General features: G+C 36.5%; 3 protein-coding genes across 3 annotated transcripts; 1 reads left to right on the top strand and 2 right to left on the bottom strand.

The window, feature by feature from the left end:
- Positions 1–2,831: 2,831 nt before the first annotated feature.
- chrm5a (cholinergic receptor, muscarinic 5a) lies at positions 2,832–4,386 on the top strand. Its single transcript, XM_053509169.1, has one exon. It carries the CDS (start codon positions 2,835–2,837, stop codon positions 4,311–4,313), a length of 1,479 nt encoding a protein of 492 aa, XP_053365144.1. The 5' UTR covers positions 2,832–2,834; the 3' UTR covers positions 4,314–4,386.
- A 56-nt stretch (positions 4,387–4,442) lies between these two features.
- On the bottom strand, positions 4,443–7,262 carry zgc:194887 (uncharacterized protein LOC571819 homolog). Its single transcript, XM_053509170.1, has 3 exons — positions 7,154–7,262; positions 6,456–6,598; positions 4,443–6,208 (listed from the first exon to the last, which is right to left on the bottom strand). The coding sequence occupies exons 2-3, from the start codon at positions 6,595–6,597 to the stop codon at positions 5,514–5,516; spliced, it is 837 nt and encodes a 278-aa protein (XP_053365145.1). The 5' UTR covers position 6,598; positions 7,154–7,262; the 3' UTR covers positions 4,443–5,513.
- A 489-nt stretch (positions 7,263–7,751) lies between these two features.
- LOC128535298 (ER membrane protein complex subunit 7-like) lies at positions 7,752–12,246 on the bottom strand. Its single transcript, XM_053509171.1, has 5 exons — positions 10,975–12,246; positions 10,769–10,888; positions 9,569–9,707; positions 8,880–8,960; positions 7,752–8,520 (listed from the first exon to the last, which is right to left on the bottom strand). The coding sequence occupies exons 1-5, from the start codon at positions 11,169–11,171 to the stop codon at positions 8,371–8,373; spliced, it is 687 nt and encodes a 228-aa protein (XP_053365146.1). The 5' UTR covers positions 11,172–12,246; the 3' UTR covers positions 7,752–8,370.
- Between the last annotated feature and the right edge of the window lie 7,830 nt (positions 12,247–20,076).

The following is a 20,076-nucleotide window of genomic DNA, read 5'->3' as shown; positions in this document are numbered from 1 at the left end:
CCTTTATTGAAGAAATCCATTTCTTTGACCTGTACGGAGATAATAGGCTGGTTCCATTCCAGCTTCAATGTGCCACTACCTCCATTCTATTAGCCTTTGTTTTGTATAGTGAGCCAAAAAAAAAGGAAGCACTTTCCACTGACTCAATGCTAGTGCCTTTCTTGTAAGGGAACAGCTGGGGTTCATTCGACCGACCACAGCTTCGGCATTAGGAAGCTTCTTTCCTTTTGTCATTTTATTGATTACCAAGGATTCAACAAACTGTCTGTGAAATGTCACAACCACCTGCCTTTAGTTCTACATCACCAGAGACACAATGTATTCACAACTTTAGACATGTCTAATGTGACTTCAGTGACATATGTGCCAATTATATAATTGTTTATATACCTGATATTATCCAGCCCAGGGAAGCATGTAAGTCATATGTAGCCATGTTAGCAAGAGAAATGCAATGACGCTGCTCTACATGAGGCATGGGTTAATACAACTGCCCTACCCCATACTGCACGTGTCTCTCGGATCTCTAGCTAAAACCACAATAACCCAGGTACGCTACCTTATCCTTCTCTTAATGTACATCGCTTTGGTCCATCAAGGTGTTAAAAGCATTAATAGATCTTGACATAAAGGTTATTTTTTTGTCCCTTATGACCATTGTGAATCCTGAAGAATCATGTCATCGGTCTAGAGCAGGAGGACTGTTGTATCTTTCATGAAATAAGCATTCCAAGAACTCCCTAGTACAGTACTCCATTCAGCTTAACATCACCGCTTAATTATTAACACTACACTTGGGAGTACACTTCTATTCGGTCTGCGTTTGTCTCAAAGTATGTACTATAATCATTGTTATATTGTATAGTGGACTTGCCATAGCCAGACTCCCAAGCTTCCAGGTCTGAATCACTTCTCATCTTCTGCAAGGCTCTGCAGTAGTGAAACAAACATCATGCCATCTTTGTTCACAAGCCTTTAAACCAACAAAGGGAAGTGAATTACATGGTCATCTGTTTTTCGAGTGCTTGTTTCAGTGAGTCCCAGAGCAGGTTTCCAGGCACGCTGTCTTGTCATTCAAAAGTAATCGGTCACCTGTTTCCATGGAAACAAAAAGCCACTCTGACTTATGAGCTGTTTCCTTGGCCTTTGAATGCACTGATTCATGTGTGCTCTATCTAATGAAAGGAAAACAACAGACTGGTACTGAAAATAAGGAGGTTCTTTAAGGTGTGTCAAATAAGACCATCATATTTGGTCCCTCATCTTGAAAACGGGAAAAATTGAAAGAAACCAATATGTTTTAATCTCTGCATGCTGTGTGAAGAGTTTACTATAATCTTTTGGATTCCACATGTCCCCCTTAGGGAGAACATCATAGCAAATCCCAGCAGTTATTCTGATTAATCAGTTTTATCCTGTGATGAAAAAAGGTTTGTCCTAATGAGAGTGGTCATCCAGGCCTCAATCCACAGTGCATAAGGGCTCAGTAAATAGTTTGATAACTATGAAAGTACCGGAGAGCTGTTGCATCCATGCCAGGGTGTAGCAAAAGTCTCCCTCTGCTGGTTGGAAAAACCCTATACAACACACACATACTCACAATTTCAACTGTATTGTGCTGAAAATATTAGTATGTTTAGCATCCGCTGCTAACGTCTGTGGTGCCAGAAGTTATGGAGTTATCCCCTGAGCGGTCAGAGCTGCCCAGGTGGCACAGGAGGAACCTACGCAATACTGGGCACAATGTCGTGTAATTTGTATAGCTTTAAGAGTCGACTGTTTTTAAAACATATAGGAAATGGTCCAGCATGTTAACTGGTTGGAATATGCGATTAATATAAACAGGGTCAAGGCAACAGCAAGGTCATGTGTCTGAAATAGTTTTTCATCAATAACCTCCGTCTTGTTTGAAGAATATCTAAAGGGCATTTGAGGCATATAGTAATTTACTAACAAAAAGGACAAGCCTGTTTTAATATTTCACAAAGAATAACCAAAGTCAATACAAAATGCAATTTTTTAAATAATGATAACACTTATTAAGGAAATTTCTTTTAAATCTACCTAGACCTATGTGAAAAAAGTTATTTCCCCATACTAAATCATGAATAGCCTGTGATTTATGGAAAGCTGAGTTAAATTTGACTTGCCACTCCCAGGCATGATTACTGCCAGACCTGCCAATCAAAAAATCTTAGCTTAAATAGAACCTGTCTGACAAAGTGAAAGAAAGGGTAACTAAGGCATTTGTTAAAAACCCTCCAATGTGGATGAATTAAAACAATCCTGCCTAGAAGAGTGGGCCAAAATTCAATTTCTCCACAGCGATGTAAAAGACTCTTTGCCAGTTATCACAAATCCTTGACTGTAGTTATTGGCACCAAGGGCTGCACAACTAGTTATTAGGTTCAGGGGGCAATTACTTTTCTACATAGTGCATTTTGTATTTACTTGGTCTATCTTTGTGCCTTTGTGTAATATTAAATTTTTATTAAAATATTTAATATCAAATATGCAAAAGAAAAAATTAATAAAGGAAGGGGGCAAATACTTTTTCACGCCATATGCTGAAGGCATCCTATTTGGGATGGTCTTTATGAGAGCCAGTTTCATCATGGTGCTTGATGGGTTTTGCAAATACTGTACACTTGACACAATGATGTTCTCGTAAAAACTATTCCAGAACATCTGACCTTCGTGTCTTAAAATAACAACTGACGATTGTTGTATGTATGTGTGTATTACTTTCACTGATTCTGATTCTTTTATTTATTTTTTTGCAGGAAACAAATGACCACATGAGCAACTACTAGGGGTGTACTGGCAAGAAAACTATGGACAGAATTCAAATGGACAACTCCACCAACAGTTACAACTCTTCAGATGGCCATCTGGTCACACACAGCCTGTGGGAGATTGTCACTATTGCAACAGTCTCAGCTATAGTAAGCTTGGTCACAATAACTGGAAATGTTCTAGTGATGATCTCCTTCAAGGTAAACAGTCAACTGAAAACTGTCAATAACTACTATCTACTAAGCCTGGCTGTTGCTGACCTTATTATTGGTATTTTTTCCATGAATTTATATACTTCCTATATACTCATGGGGTATTGGTCACTGGGTAGCCTTGCATGTGACCTCTGGTTAGCTATGGACTATGTGGTCAGCAATGCATCGGTTATGAACTTGCTAGTAATTAGCTTTGATCGTTATTTTTCCATTACAAGACCGTTGACCTATAGAGCTAAGAGAACACCTAAGCGTGCTGGGATCATGATTGGATTGGCTTGGCTTGTGTCCTTAATCCTGTGGGCACCTCCAATATTGTGCTGGCAATATTTTGTAGGCAAAAGAACAGTACCTGAGAGACAATGTCAAATCCAGTTCTTCTCAGAGCCAGTGATAACATTTGGAACAGCGATTGCTGCGTTTTACATTCCAGTTTCTGTCATGACCATCTTGTACTGTCGGATTTATAAAGAGACAGAAAGGAGGACTAAAGACCTGGCAGAACTCCAGGAAGTCAACCACTCCATAGACTCTGACATTACAAATAAGTCTCAGACACCCATAATGAGGTCCTTCTTTACTACCACCCCTAGAAGGCAGAACCAGATATCCTGGGCATCCTCCTACCAAAACAACCCTTCTAAATTTGCCACCACCTTTAAAGAAGAGTGGTCTAAAACTGGTCACGTTCCCACTTTTGCCAGCTATGGATCTTCTGAAGAGGAAGAATGTGCTCCTGGAGTCCTGGTGGTATACAGGAACCATGCTTGCAGGGAGAAAAATACTGTTCTGTCCAATAATGGTGAGGAAGAAAATTTCTTCTTATCCCAAGGTAAAAACAATCCCCCAAAATGCAAAAAGTGTATTTCCTATAGAAACAACTCTACACAGACTAAAAAACTTAATTCCAGAGCAGCAAAGTCCATGCTGTCTATGGCCAAGTCAATGAACATGCAGTCCACAGCTTTGTCATCTAACCCTAACAATCCTCCACTGAAGAGCCAGATAACCAAGCGCAAGAGGATGGTCCTGATCAAAGAAAGAAAGGCAGCACAGACTCTTAGTGCTATTCTGCTGGCCTTCATCCTCACATGGACACCTTACAACATCATGGTGCTTGTCTCCACCTTCTGTTCAGATTGCATACCTCTGTCCTTATGGCACCTGGGCTACTGGTTATGCTACGTCAACAGCACTGTCAACCCAATGTGCTATGCTCTCTGCAACAAAACCTTTCGAAAGACCTTCCGATTGCTTCTCTTATGCCAGTGGAAAAGGAAGCTAGAGGATAAACTTTGTTAAAATGGAATAACTGCTGTCGATTTTATAAACCATTTTAAATTAGTAATTATTAGTACCTAAAAGCATGTACAGACGAGACTATGTTTTATCAGAATAAGCTAATATGTAATATGACCACAGCTCTTCCAGTATTGTTTTCATGGATATTTTATTCCATCGCTTAAAATGACCCATTTGGCACTTGTTATAAAAATAAAAATAACAAAAAAACATTGTCTCGTTAACAAATGATTTGTGATTGACAGTCACCTTTGTATGTTTTATATATTTTTAAAGGATATCAAATTACAATTTTATTTGAACATGTAAAATGCTTGATTAGGATGGTTCATGCTCATCAAATGCCTTGTACATGCATAAAAGAAGAAACAAACAAGACCCACAAACTCAGACATTTTAAGGGACAAATAATCCCTTACAGTAGAATCTAGATATGTACTGATCTAATATTCTGAGTCTTACTGTACTCTATATTTTCATTCAGTCATCTGTGCTCGAGGTAATATTTGTGTGCAATGGATTTTTGCAATTTCATATTAAATTGATTAGTAAATTCATAACTAAAGCCTTTTTGATGCTTTATTGGTAAGATTTAGCCTCTATTTTAATGTAATATTACATATTATATTATAATACAAGATATGAACATTCTAAGGATAATTGGAATTATTGGTTATCACAGTAATATACATTTATATGCATTATTACCGTTATAAGAGAGAAGTGAAGTAATAAACTATCACTCAGTTGTCTTATTATTATTATTATTATTAATTATTATTAGTTGTAATAATAGTAGTAAATTTGTTGCTCTCTTTAGAATTTTATAAAATTGATTTTGAAGTAAGGAGCAACTGAATAATTTAAATGAATAAACAACTGATCTTAATGAAGAGTTTCAAGGATCTAATCCTTCCCAGTTACCTGAGTGTTTATCAAATACAATAATTACAAGAAAACTTATCAAGACATTCCTAAAGATCATCACGATATCCCACATTCTAAAGGCTATTTTGCATTAAATTATTATAAAAAATAATTTATTACGACTTTTATTAACATCAGTCCTTCCAACATTCTAAACATTTCATCATATATATCAAGGGAAATTTTTTTGTGATTTTATGTAAATCAGCCCCCCCACCACTGAGTATGGTGAATCAGCCCCCCACCACCACCACTGAGTGCTATGCATTACGCTCAGAGCTCATCCCTTTTGCATTCTGCAGGATGCACAATTTTGACCATATCTGAAGGCTTTACCATCATCCAGGCATATTTGCACAGGTGCTCCTTGTTGCAGTCCTTTTGCCAGTAGATTACGTTTCGGCGGTTTAGGTTGGCACCGGCACAAGCATCGTACCACCAACCCCCACCTGCAACTCCCTGGAACTCCAGCTTGGCACAGTTCTGGAAATAGTTATCGTTGTCACGGTCCTTGGTGGTAAACTTCTGGTTGTCATGGAGGTAGTTCTCTGGGTCCAGGGTGAGCGCATCCACAGCAGTGCCATGGTACAAGCCCAGACGCAGCCTGTACTGTGCATCTTCTCCTTCCACCAGTGCTGGGTCATATTCACCTGTTTTGGTCATGGCATCTTTGTCCACCAGCTTGATGCCCAGTTTGTAACGGATGGGTCCACTGGTGAGTTGGTGGATGTACTCATTGCCCAGCCAGTGGTTACCAGTCAAGCTTCCAAATCCAAGCTTGTACTCTTCCCAGGAGCGGTCAAAATCCACACTGCTGTTGACTGTGATGTGCTGGATCACAGTCCAGCCGCCTTCCTGCATGGCACAAAAAACTACAATGGGCGAGTCTCTGGGCTTGATTATGTATACGCCATCCCGTGCCTGACCTCCAGAACTTTCCCACAGTTCATGACAGTCCCTGGGAGGACCTGGTACAAAAAAAATGCAGATAATAGTTCCATGAAAACTAAATACACATACAGTGCAGTTTCTAACACCACCTCCACCTCATGAAACAATTAATTAATTCGTTGTTTTTAATATTGGGCTATGTTTGAGACATGGGTCATTTCAGAGCTTGGGCAATAGTTATAGTATAGAGACATCTGGGCAAGATCATGACATTTCTGATGCCACATAAATAAGCAAACAAGTGTCACCTAGGCTGGTTTTTACCTTTATGTCCAACATTTTGAACAAATTTTTGCTCTTCTGAAGAAAGAAGATGGATGTTTTTAGCTTCCTGTTGTGCAGCTAGTACTCCAGTTGAAAAGACAATGCTTAAGAAAGCCATCACCTTGCCTTCGAAAAGCTTCATCCTTTATTATGATGAAAATAATACACAAATTAATAGCCATAACATAGCAGTCTTTTTAACCAGATTTCACTGAGATTCAAAAACACTTCAAGTGAATGATGATGATAGCAAGTTAATAGCTTTATAATAAAATGTATGCACCAAACATGCCTACTTTTCGTTTCCGTCATTGGAATAGACCCATGTTTGGCAAATTCGTCAGTATGAGGGTGAACTGTTTCAAAGACAAACTCCTACTTTTAACAGAATTATAGTCCAACTCATTAAAACTAAAACATCTATAGAGTCAAGACATGGTCAGTATGTGCCGTCTGAATAACATCTTTGCGCAGCATCTATTAAGAACGAACCTATTATTCTGTGTCTAGGTGAGTTGGTTCACTTTTGACTGCTATAGAAAAGTTATCAAATTATATTCTGGTGCATGCATTTTTATAACAAATCTAAGATAAATATTTAGTTTTTGTGTGTGTGTGTACATCATTTCTAAACTATGTATTGTCATTTGTATCTAAGGGGTCGAGGACATGATTAGAAACAAAAAAAGTCCACATACCTTCACCATGTATCACGTTTGCTTCAATCTACTTACAACACACAAGCCTTACTAAAGAGACAATGCTAAAAAGAAACAGTTTCAATCTGAATCTCAGAGTCCACACTGACTGTCACAGGCCACACACCCTATCAGCATTGGACTTCAGCCTCTTTCTCATGTAACACTAGGACACAACAAAGATTAAAGAATGTAGGCTTATCTGTGTTATATGGGACAGGACCAGGCTGTTCAATTTTTATGAATCTTTCGTACATCTGTTACTTTTTCATATCCTCTCCAATAACATGTATATCATTTAACGGAAGAAATCAGATCATAAGGTTTCATAATTTTAACCCATCCTCTTACAACATTGGTTTATATTCATATTAAAGTATTGGGTGGTTACAACCCCAGGTTACAATGAGTATACAACTTATCCCTGCTTATCTTTATTTGTTACTAGATCATTAAGTAGGATAATCTAAAGTATATAAATTAGTCATCTGCTGGATATACATAGTGAACTGCTTCGTTCCCCATCATTAAATGGAGTGGCTAACTCCTGGTTCACATGCTTCTTTACTGTATTCTTCAAAGCAATTGTACATTAAAGGTAGTATGTTTGTACCACAAAATATTTTACAGTCAATGAGTCGGGTCACAACATATTGTTCTATGTTGTTTTATTGTCAACATAGTAATGTTTGCAGTAATTACAAGCTCTCAAAAAAAAAAAAAGAAAACAAGTAAATAAATAAAACACACACATATATTTATTTATTACACTCATTAAAAAGCTCCTTACAAACAGCAGATAACCAATATCAGTTGGGTCTGCCTGACACATTATGCCTTACAGCTCATCTACTTTTACTAGTGATATATTTAGCCTTCACCCATTTACCTTCCAGAACAGTTGGCCAGGGCTGTTGCTTTTTAGAGGTCCACATATCTAATGTAGAGCTCCAAAGTTATTAAATAGCATACAAATAAACACAAGTACAAGAAACACAATAAGTTAATAGTTATAATCTTGTCCCTAATGTTATGCTAATAAAATAGTAACATTATTAAAGCATGTAACATTAACAAAACATTGACATAAATATAATTTGACTTGTTTTCTTCGTATCAATAAATGTCAGTGGCAATTAGTGTCAAACCCATTTCAAACAAAAAACTGAAATGGAAAAAACAAAGGCACGAGAAAGATCTTCTTGCTCACATATGTGCTATCTCCTGCGTGGACCACTGCCTCTGTGCCCCCTGTGCGTTCCTGATTTACCGTGGCTGTTAGGTGGGGCAAAGAACTTGGTCATGAGCTCAGACACATCTGGAAGCTCAGGGCTGGGATTGAGCATATTCATTGACTGTTCCATTTCCTAATAAATAAACGAATAAAGAAAAAAATTAATGAGTTGCTAATATAGTAGTGTTCAATACTAGAAACATATTAAAACATAATACTTAACTTGTCAAATTACAGTATCTATATCAGATGTTAATGAGATGTTAACTATGCATAACTAACTGAATGAATGAATAAATATTATTATTATTATCATGTAATAAAACTTAAGGTGTTTGGATGACAGCATGACCATTAGAACAGTGATTGATTTAGGGCCTGGTGATATATTGTTTATTTCTTTCCCTTCCTTGTAATGCTGATGTTTTGGACTACAGTCCAGGTTTTAGTTACTATAAAGTATTTTATAAGAAGAAACTAAATAATACTGACCCTCCTCATCCCTGGGTCATTCATGTTGATAAGCTTCGGGAGAAGAAGGATAATCAAAAGTGGAAGCACCATCATGAGAACCTGAAGAATGAGGCAAAGAAAATTAACAAATCTTATCTTTTATCACTAAATCCCTATAAGGTTATTAAAACCGTCAGACTGATACCATTTGAGTGGAAATGTAAGGGGGAAATTTATTCCCATACACTTACCTATGAGATAACTAAGGCAATTCTAACCTAAGGATAAAATTATTTAAAGACAGAGCTAAAGTACAAAACAGTGGTACCTCAGCATATAAAAACCTTGCAATTTTTTGGCTTAAAAACTAAAATTTTGCAAGAAATTCGCCTCGGCAAAGCAAAGCCGCTTGCGAGTACTTCCAGTTGTGCATACTTCTGGTAGCCGATCAAAACTTGTTTGCGTCAGTGGAAAGCCAACTGAAGCAACATTACATTATTATTTTTAGTTTTTTTTTTTTTTTTTTTGCATTTTGTGCAAGATTTTGAAATGAAATAGCACCATGGGTCCCAAGAATTTTATGACATCCAGTAACAGGAAGAAAGTGTTCCATATAAGTTCCATGTACATATTAATTACATACAAAAAAAACTCTGTGTGCTTTAAATAACTTTTCTGTTTTTCACCTGATGCTGTATCCCAACAGGATGTTATAATAATATGCTTACCATAGGGTTCATGAAGAAATCGGACCAACCCCATGTGTCCCGTTTTATAAAGTATGAATGTTGTCCTGTACATCTCATCTGAACAGGGTATGGCAGCTGCAATACCTCAGATGTCCTGATGTAATTCACTCTTCTGGCACTATAGATAAGTAAAAGCAGTGGAGCATATTATGCTGAAATGAAGTGGTTCCCAAACCTTGTCCTCGTGGACTCCCTGTCCGGCCCAGTTTAAGTTTATTTTCTACCATACCCACTTCTATTCAGAAGAGGCTGTTAACTGAATAAAGAAAATGCTAAAATGTATAGGACAAGGGGGTTCTCCAGGGCTACAGTTGGGAACCAGTGATGTAATGTATACACTGAACAATACTTTAAGCAGGCATTCTTGCTTTCATTTATTCTTGCTTTTAATTTGCTTGTGTAGCAATTCGAGATTTCTCCACAAATATAAAGTGCTTTATAAATAAAATGAATAATAATAATAATAATAATAATAATTATTATTATTATTATATTTATTATTATTATGTACTTTCAGACTCAAAAGACCTCTGCACACTTGCTCAACACTTAAAATAAATATGAAATATACATTTTCGCTTTCTTTACTGTATGCCTAGAAACAATAGAGTATCCCAGTGTTGTTCAGGGTGGTTGAGATTGGGGCTCTGTTCAGGATTTTTCCACTCTAGCATTGGCAAGCCATGTCTTTATCTGAACTTGCTTTGTATACAGGGGCACTGTCATGCTGAAACAAATTTGGGTCTTTTAGTTCCAGTGAAAGTAAAACTCTAATTATCAGGATACAAAGCCATTCTAGAACTTTGCAGCAACAGTTTGGGGAAGCCCTATATATGGATGTGACAGTCAGGTGTCCACAAACTTTTGGACACAAAGTGTACAGAGCTTATCTATTCTATTTTAAAAATCAATCTTTATTATTTATGCAACATGTTTTATATGCACATTGAAATGACAATGATTGTTATTGATATTCAGGTTATTCTATGACCTCATCTGGTGACTTCTAGTGACTTTTTGAGCATGTATTACTGCTTTCCCCTTAAAAGACCTGGCAACAGTTTACTGTACTTGTTTTATTCTTGCACTATTCTAAGCATATTGTGCCGAATCTAGCATTTAAAAACAAAAATAAAATAATAAGAAAGGAATCAGTGTCACATCTTGCGAGAAGCATACCGCATTTTCCCTGTAGCAGTGATATCAACTCGGACAGGCTCGAATCTGTACACCGGAGACGCAATGTGGAGCACGTAAGATCCGGGCGGCACATCATTGACAGTGAAACTTCCATCAAGTCTATGGAAAAGTGAGACAAATCAATAATTAAAACACCTGACACGGACACTAATGCACGACACTGCAGCTGTAATATTTGACCAGACCTGACGAAGCCGACATGCTCTTCTCCATGCAGCAGCACATGCGCGCGCGGAGTCCACTCCTCTGCCCTCACGCCGTACACGAGCGCGCGACCCTCGATGCGGAATCTTTCTTCATTTCCCTCTACGCCGTTAAAGCGCGTGCAGAACGCAAACAACAGAACCGTTAGAATTAAACCGTCACCGAAACTAAACAGCATCCCGACAAACAAAATATAATCAAGTACACGTTCCTAAAAATAGTCCGTTTTATGGTCGGTCAGTGCTGCGGTTTTAATATTTTTTGTTTGTTTGTTTTTTTGCTGACTACGTAAATCTAAATTAAACTTTTGACTCTGGCCACGCCTACATGATGACGTAGAAGCCATGCGACGACCCGACAGTTTAAAGCCTCGACCATAACAGTAGCTTGTGATATAATTGTAAGCTATATTTCACCTAATTATTTTATGAACGTAATCATGATAATTAAATATCAGGCTAAGTTTTACATGTGTAAAGAACATCTGTCAATTTTTTGTATTTTTAATGTACTATTCCCAATTTATTCATTTACTATTCCCATTTGTAAAGCAGTTGTTAATTTATTGAAGACCTAGAGCTTTTGACACTGAACAGCTACAGTATAACATTATGCATAATATTGAGAACCCCTCAGGTCAACTCCAAAACTGCAGCTCTGGTGAAATGTTTCCAGGGTACAGTGGTCAGGACATACCAGAAGTGATCCCAGAAAAGAAAACTGGTTAACTGGCAACAGGGTCACATGGGGACTCACTAGGGTGATGAAGGTTGGCCAGTAAAGTCCTATTCAATAGACCTACTGCAGCTCAAATTGAGGAAAAGGTTGCTGGGGTAAATGCCGTTTCCAATGGAAAGGTGTTGGAACACACGGGTCATTACTGTTTTGGTGTAAAGGACCTACTTGATATTAGGTGGGTAGTCATAATGTTATCGCTGATCAGTGTATATGTCCTTTTTTTAACCATCAGAAGAACTAATAAAAATAATAAACATTAGGATGGAAATATTAAGAATTAAGCAGAGGTAAGTCTTGGTCTTGAATGGCATGGTCTTCTTGAGAACCAGTTTCATCATGGTGCTTGATGGGTTTTGCAAATGCACTTGACAATATTGTTCTCGCAAGAACTATTCCAGTCTTATTATCTCCTATTATGGTTATCAAGGTAAGTGTTAAACATCCAGCAAAAATTGAATATGGTTATAAAAGGCTTCTATGATACAACTGAAAAATGAAACTATACCATCTGCTGTTTAAAAAAAAACATTAATTATTATTAACTAATTAACTAAAAATAAAGGAATGTATAAAACAATCTTTTGAAAACATGGTTTCAAATAAAATGCTCATGTTTTATACATTTGTGGACTATTAGAAACATGGTTTTCATTTTGTGAATTGAGTATTAAGAGACATCAGTATGAAAAGATTCTACCTACATGTAGATAAAACAATTAAGCAATAACGCACAAATTTCTTTAGGCACGAGGGCACACGCTTTGCTGAAAGTGCTTCCATGACTGGTTTTAAATGTGGGTATTGGCAGGCAGCGGCTCTCCCCTATTTTCCAGTACTGCAGAACGTACAGTACTGACCTACTTTGACCCATTCTGGCAACCGACAGTCAGTGTAGTTAACAATAGTTAGAACACCTGTAATGCAGAGTTATACATACAGTTAAACTTTGCAGTGCTGTTATGCTCTGTATCACCACTGGAACGCCTCTTGTCCAAATAGATTGCTCAGGAAATTTATTTGAGATGATTTACAGAAAAATATTGCAGATTTTTATAGACCTTTTTGAAGATCTGAATTTTGTGGCCCAATTAACTGCAGTTTAAATCACAGAATTGACAGATATAGGATCTTTATCGATAATGCAGTAGTTCACAGAGTAGTGTTGCAATGCACAGATTCAGGTTAAAGTATTTACTGGTAAAATTTGCAACTTGAAACAATTATCATTAATTATCTTGTACATGACTAGCCTAACAGTGCAGTTAAAACCTATTGAAAATATGAATTGTACGATCTAACTTAAAATTCAAATTTAAATTCACTAACGATGAATGCCATATAAAACATGTTTTTCTTGTTTTGTTGCATTTCCCTGTATTCACTGTATGTCAAATTGCTTCCTGAGTGTGTTTAGTTTCAAAATATTTTAGAGGTTACACTGGGTTAGATTTGCTACTGTGCAATACTTTAGTCAATAAATCAAGATTTAATGCGATTTACCTAATTTGCCAAATTCAACCACTGTGGTCCCATGCCAACAATTCTTTGTTACTGACTAGCAGAAGAAATAATTGAAACTGTAACGTGGTGGTTCAGAGTTCAGATATTTTCCATTAAGTATACTTGGATAAGGCTATTCATATCACCTGCACAAAGTTAAACATTACATTTTATTACATATCCTTATATTTCTATGACTAAAGTTCAGGTCTGAAATATGGGGAAAATATAGTTACAAACTATGCATACCAGAGGGATCATTTATTGCACCTCATATCTCTGTATATTAGACTTTAATTTTCTGCATGCTCCTTTACTTGTGCCTCTGAAATGGGTTTTCTTTATAAGGAATTGTTACTTTTAGTATTATAATTATTATTATACATGTAGTTTTACAGTAATTATAGTTTTTATACATTGTTGTACACTCACGCTTACTCACTCACTCATCTTCTATACCGCTTTATCATGTATTCAGGGTCGCGGGGACCTGGAGCCTATCCCAGGAGGCTTAGGGCACGACGCAGGGTACACACTGGGATGGGTGCCAATCCATTGCAGGGCACACACACACTCACACACTCATTACATTGTTGTACATTGTTACATAAATATACACCAGTTTTCAACATGTTTAATTTCATTATCTAATTATTATAATTGTAATAGCTATTGTTATCTAATTTAAATTCAAAAAACTTTTTTTTTCCATTCATTAAAAAGTCATCCTCATGTAGGGTAACCAATATAATAATAAAACCAGTAAAAACAGTTTAAGTTATTTTGTTTATTATTTATTTGTATTAAAATGGTAGGTTGCTTAAAAATGGACTACATACTTTTTGTATAACATAATTTGGCTCAGATAGACTGTAAGCCTGTCCGGGTCAGTGGATTAGTCCAGGCCTTTAATCAGCTATCAAATTAGATCAAACAGATGAGATGTTTGAAATGAGCCCATCATGAAAGTATATAATAATTTAATGAAGAATTTAATAGAAAAAAATCAGTAGCTTACCAAATATTTCGTATTGTGATTAGGTTCATAATTCCAAGACGTTTTGCTTTCAGGATTAAAACAGGTAAAACAATCCTAGATGGTGATGTAGAATTAATTGTAAATCTCTTGAACATAGTCTTCTCTTTTTGCACAAAAATACACTATATGGTCTAAAGCCTGACTATGACTCCTATAGGTGGAACCCATGTCATTGTCTATAATACTGTACGCTAGAGCATTAACTTTTCCAGTCAATGAAACCAACAGGCCTTGTCAGAGTACAGATCCCTGATGTTGACCCTAAGAGAAGAATTAAATATGGATTCAACCTGATTTAATTCTCTGTTTTAACTAGATTTATCAGACAGAGATAAGTACAAGTACTTCCATTTGGTTACTTACTGATAACCAGTACTGATATGAGTACTTGCTGTTACCAAGAACACATAGTGCACAGACTTTTACCAAGTGTGCCATGTAAAAAAAATAAAAATAAAGTAAATTAATTAATTAATAAAGAATTCTTATTATATATTAAACAACTACATGTCTATAACAAAGGACATCTGTTTTTCATCATCATCACCATTTAAAATAAACGGATAAAGGGCAGTTAAGGTTGTGAGTTACTAATCAGAAGGTTGGGGGTTCATGGCATTACCAAGATGCCACTGTTGAGCCCTTGAGCAAGGCCCTTAACCCTGTCTGCTCCAGAGGCGCGGTATTCTGGCTGACGCTGCACTCTAACCCCAGTTTCCTAACTGGGATATGTGAAATAATCCTTTCACTTTGCTGTAAAGGTACACATGACAAATTATTTTATTTTAATCTTAAATACTATAGAAAATGGCATGTAAGCATGCACGTTTCATTTGTTTGCTTGCACATGAACACACTTTCATGTATGTTGTGATAACCTTGTCCAAGCTGAAGTTTCAGGTCAAGCCTGGCCATTTGCACAAATAGAGATACAAAAAGATAGTTATAACTAGTTGGGAATAAAGTGGTATCGATGCAGAAATAATGACTAGTAATGACAAGTTGGGGTAAAAGTGGTGTCGGTGCAAAAGTACCACAAGTACAAGTAGATGAGCTAAGTATTGGAGTGATACTCTATATTGGTATCGATATTGGTGCATCCCTAGTTGTAACAGCAAAGGTGGAGCCTTCTACTGGCCATACATTATACTGCAAGATAAAATATTAAATGGCAGCTTATTAAATACTTTTTTAAAAGCATAATTCTTATGGAACCTGTCAACCAACCGCGCCAGATCTGCACCTTTAGTGTAGAAGATATAATCGCTTGAAGATTTTGGGCACAGTACACAAATTCTGCAGTGGTTGCCCTAAATGTTTTTCTGCACATGAAGACGCTTTGCTAGTACAGCTGATCGGGTGATGGACGCTGGTTCTGTAGTGTACACTAATCTTGTGGCTGATGCTGGTTCTGTGACAAAAGTGAATGCATTAAATGAGGAGAGATCTAGCAGGTCGCCTTTGGCATGCTGTTAAATGCTTGATTATTTGAACGTTTTTATCACTGTTGTTTTGAATTAACAGCAAAGAAAGTGTGCTTCAGCTCTGCAGAGTAAGTTTCATTTTACTATGATAAAGTCTAAAAGTCAAAATAAAAAATAACTAAATAAAAATGCATTCAAATAACAAATTAAGTGGGAATGATTGGGAATAACCAATGTGACTAATGGAATAAAAAATCAACATAAATAAACCATAGTTACCTTTGTGCTTGACTGCCAGGCTCAGGTGGTTAAACACATGGTTTTTAACATAATGTAACTCATGTAACTCATGATGAACACTTCAGATGTGCAGAATGAACGGTGGTATTGAAGATTACTGCAATATGTGGTGCACCATTTAATTGGAGCCTCCTGTCGCCTCTCTAAAATTGTTAAAGAGGGAAATGCATCTGAAAAAAATAAAAACTTAAAATTACACAATTACTTGTGATTAGCTCTGCCTGATTAAATTTCACAACGGTCAAATCACCGAACAGTATCGATCTGGAAAAAAAATACCTAAGGAGATTAAAAATGACTGAAATTGGGATAAGAACCATCCAATACATGATTAAAACCTGAAAGAAGTGCTGAACTGTCAGCTAGTATAAGAAATGCGTGATCCCAGATCACTTAAATGTTTGGTGACCTTGAATTATAAAAAAACAAAAAAACAATAAACAATTAACAAGGGAAAATAAGAGCATTTCCAAATGCACAATGTAACAAGTCATTTGGAATAAACAGCTGTGTTGGAATAATAAAACCCCTTGTTACTGAGACTAGGAAGCAGGAAAAAGGTTTTAGTTTGATATGTAACATAAACTTTGAATTTTGGAGCTACTAGGTTTAGGGTCATGTGGTCTGATGAGTCCCGGTTGATCCTATCCAAAAATGATGGGTACGTCAGGGTAAGAAGTGAAGCGCACTCTTCATACATACAGTAGTGCCCGTTGTACAAGCCTCTGGTGGCAGTGTTATGATCTGGTGATGTGGCAATAAAATGAAATCAGCTGACAACCTGAATGTACTGAATGAGCGGGTTATTACAGTATATCTGTGCATTTTCTGTGACTTTTTGTATTTTTAATTCATATTTGTAAATGGATCCACACACACAATGTGTTTATGTATGTATTTAAATTTATATTTGCAAATTAATCCATTTATTAGCCACATTGGAAGGTTTAAACTGTTTAAGGTCATGCCACAACATCTTAATCAGAATCAAATTTTGGATTTTGACTCCAAAACTTTAATATTGAGCCATTCATAGGTGGATTGCTGGTGTGTTTTTGGTCATTGTCCTGCTGCTAACCCAAGTGCACTTGAGCTTGAGGTCACAAACTGATGGCCAGATATTCCCCTTAAGAATTTACAGGTGCAGAATTCATGGTTCCATAAGTTGTCCAGGTCCAAGCAATCCAGTTGTACAGATCCAGGGCAATCTTTTTCTTTTTTTTTTTTTTTTTACATCGGCCAGGTAGGTTTGAACAGCTTTTTTCCCTTATTAAATGAAATCATCATTTAAAAACTGCTTTTTGTATTTACTCGGGTTATGTTTGTGTAATAACATTTTTCTTTGTTAAAGATACATGGAGTACAATAGTGTACATACAAGCCCCTGTGAATGAGCTGTTATTAAAACAAAACTGTGATTTAAACTACACTCACGAGCTGCTGTTTTAAAAAATTAACTCCCTGAAAGGGTAAAATTACTGGGCTGCAAAAAGCAAAAAAAGCAACTAAGGCGACTTAAAACCTAAAAAGAGTGCTTTTGTGTGCTCGCTTCATGTGCTTGCATCACTTCATGCTTTCTTGAAGGTGATTGAATAAAATCTTAGAGTGTCCAACCTAGAGAGTGCCCAGGCAGTGTGAAGCAACAACTTTTTTCACCAATGACAACCGAGAATTCACTCACTTACGTTACTGTAGGTTAAAGTTACTTTTGAATTACATGCTAAAATCAAAGAAACCTATTGCGCAACATTTCAAAGCCTCATATGAGTTCTACTTTGCTGAAACGGAACAGGTAGTCTGGAAATGTCTAGCTCTGTACAAGCAGATAATTTGACCAAGCTCATACAATCGTTTATAAAATCAAACAACATCCATATATAAATTAATACAAGCTCATGTAAAGTGGAGAATAAGTGGAAATACAGTAAATAGTCTATGATATGTAAGTTATTTGGTTTTCTCAGCTCTTTGCTTGGGAAAAGTGATGCGTGCTCGCTGAAGAACCGGTCCAGGAGGCGGAGTTTGACCTGATCTAACTCCTCCCACCACCAACGTAAACAACAACGCACGCGTGCGGCTGAGCTATCTGTCACGTCTCAAATCAACTATGCATCCTCGAGGGCGCGATAACTCACCCTAGATTTACAATTGACCTAGATACGCAAAGTGCGCACTCGGTAAAAGAACCTTAGCGCTTTGAGAAGTATTTGGGACATGGCCACGTGATTTCCACCGTCCTGTAGAAAAATATCCTGTTTGTTTACTTCCTCGAAACTTGTTACAGTACATACTTTGCACGCTTTCTTTGCTTTCTTTTTTTTTTTAAATGAAGTATGTATTGTCCTATTTTCATCATAAGAAACGCTTGCTAGCCATAGAGCCTGTGTGTAATTAGGCAGTCTACAAGAGGCGAACCTCTTTTATTTAGTTATTGGAGTTAGTAACTGACTAGCTGCTCGCTAGTTACCAGAAATTGTTTTATATTTAGAAATTGAAGAGCGTTTGTGAAGGTGTAGTATATATATCTTTAATAGTTTGCTGACTAGCATTACTTTTGGTGTAGTTTAGCAAAGCCGACTAGCATGCTAGAGAACAGGAAACAGATCCGGGGTAAGTGTGATAATAAACAAATGATTACAATAAATAAACCAAATCTCTATGAAACATAGCTGTAATGGCATCATTTTGAAATGTATGTCGAATATCGTAACACATAATTTCTCTCTCTATCGATCTATCTATCTGTCTGGCTGTCTATCTATCTGAATGTTTATCTGTTATATCTTGTTAAAGTTAAAAGTTTTTATAGAGTTATAACAAGTTATTATCTTGTGCATGTACAACTCACCTTTTAACCAGAAAGTAAATTGACTTCTTAAATAAATCAACAAAGAGCATTATGTACCAGATATACCGTGCTGTAAAAGAGTATTTCCTGATTTATTTATTTATTTATTGGCTGAATTAAAACAATTCTGCAAAAAAGACTGGACCAGAATTCCTCCACAGCAAATATAAAAGACTTGACTTGACTGCAGTTGTTGCCACCAAGTGTGGTACAACCTGATTTAGGTTTAGGGGGCAATTACTTTTTCACACAAGGGCCAGGTGGGTTTGCACAGCTTTTTTCCCTTAATAAATAAAATCATATAAAATCAGCTTTTTTTGTATTTACTCGGGATATCTTTGTGTAATATCGAAATTAGTTTAATGATGTCAATCATTTGTGACATGTATGTCAAAAAAAGGGGGGGGGGTACTTTTTCATGGCACTGTACTGTACCTTGGAAATTATCAAAGTATTAATCTAAATGCAAATAATCCAGCTTTAAACTTATGCAGATGAATAGTTTGTTCAAACAAGATAATATGTTTGCAGAAGTTGATAACTTGTATGAACAAGGCAGCACACAAGATAAAAAAAAAATCACTTTTTGAGACTTCGGGTTACAAGTTTATTTCACTGGTCGAGACGAGAGATGTGGAAAACCCTATTGAGTTATGTTTCGTGATTTTTTTGTATGCCAATCCACGTATTGCCACACTTACTCCAAAATATATTTTTTAAAATTTATATGCAGTTTGGAAATTTTTTTTGATTTATTTACCAGTGCATTTGCAAAGGAACTTCTTGCTTTCCTGGGAGAGCCAGTTTCATCATGGTGCTTAATGGGTTTTGCAAATGCACTGTTGTTGGAAAAACTATTCCACACCAGCTGACCTTCATGTCTTAAACCTGATAAACGTGATTCTAGAAGTCTGTAGATTTTTGCCTCAAAACTTTTGCATTTTTTTTTTTATACTCAAAGCAGTTTTACAACATGGTGTGATTCCCTGGGCAGTGTAAAAAGCATGCTGCCTGTCTATTGGGTCACTGACGCTAATAAAAGTTACTCCTTAGGTATCAAAATTTAGTACCAAAGGAGAAGGGATTTTTTAGTACTCAAAGGCAGTGTTTCCTAAAGTGCAGACTATAAGAGCTATACAATAAGGTTATAGAAAAATGTATAACCTTTTAAAGTTTATATACATAAAATTATATACACCAGGTTGGAACACCAGGTTAGGTCAGTAGTAAGGAA

Source organism: Clarias gariepinus, chromosome 13, assembly GCF_024256425.1.
Source record: "Clarias gariepinus isolate MV-2021 ecotype Netherlands chromosome 13, CGAR_prim_01v2, whole genome shotgun sequence".
NCBI lineage: Eukaryota > Metazoa > Chordata > Actinopteri > Siluriformes > Clariidae > Clarias > Clarias gariepinus.
The sequence above is the reverse complement of the archived record's forward strand: the minus strand, read 5'-3'. Positions and strand labels throughout refer to the sequence as shown.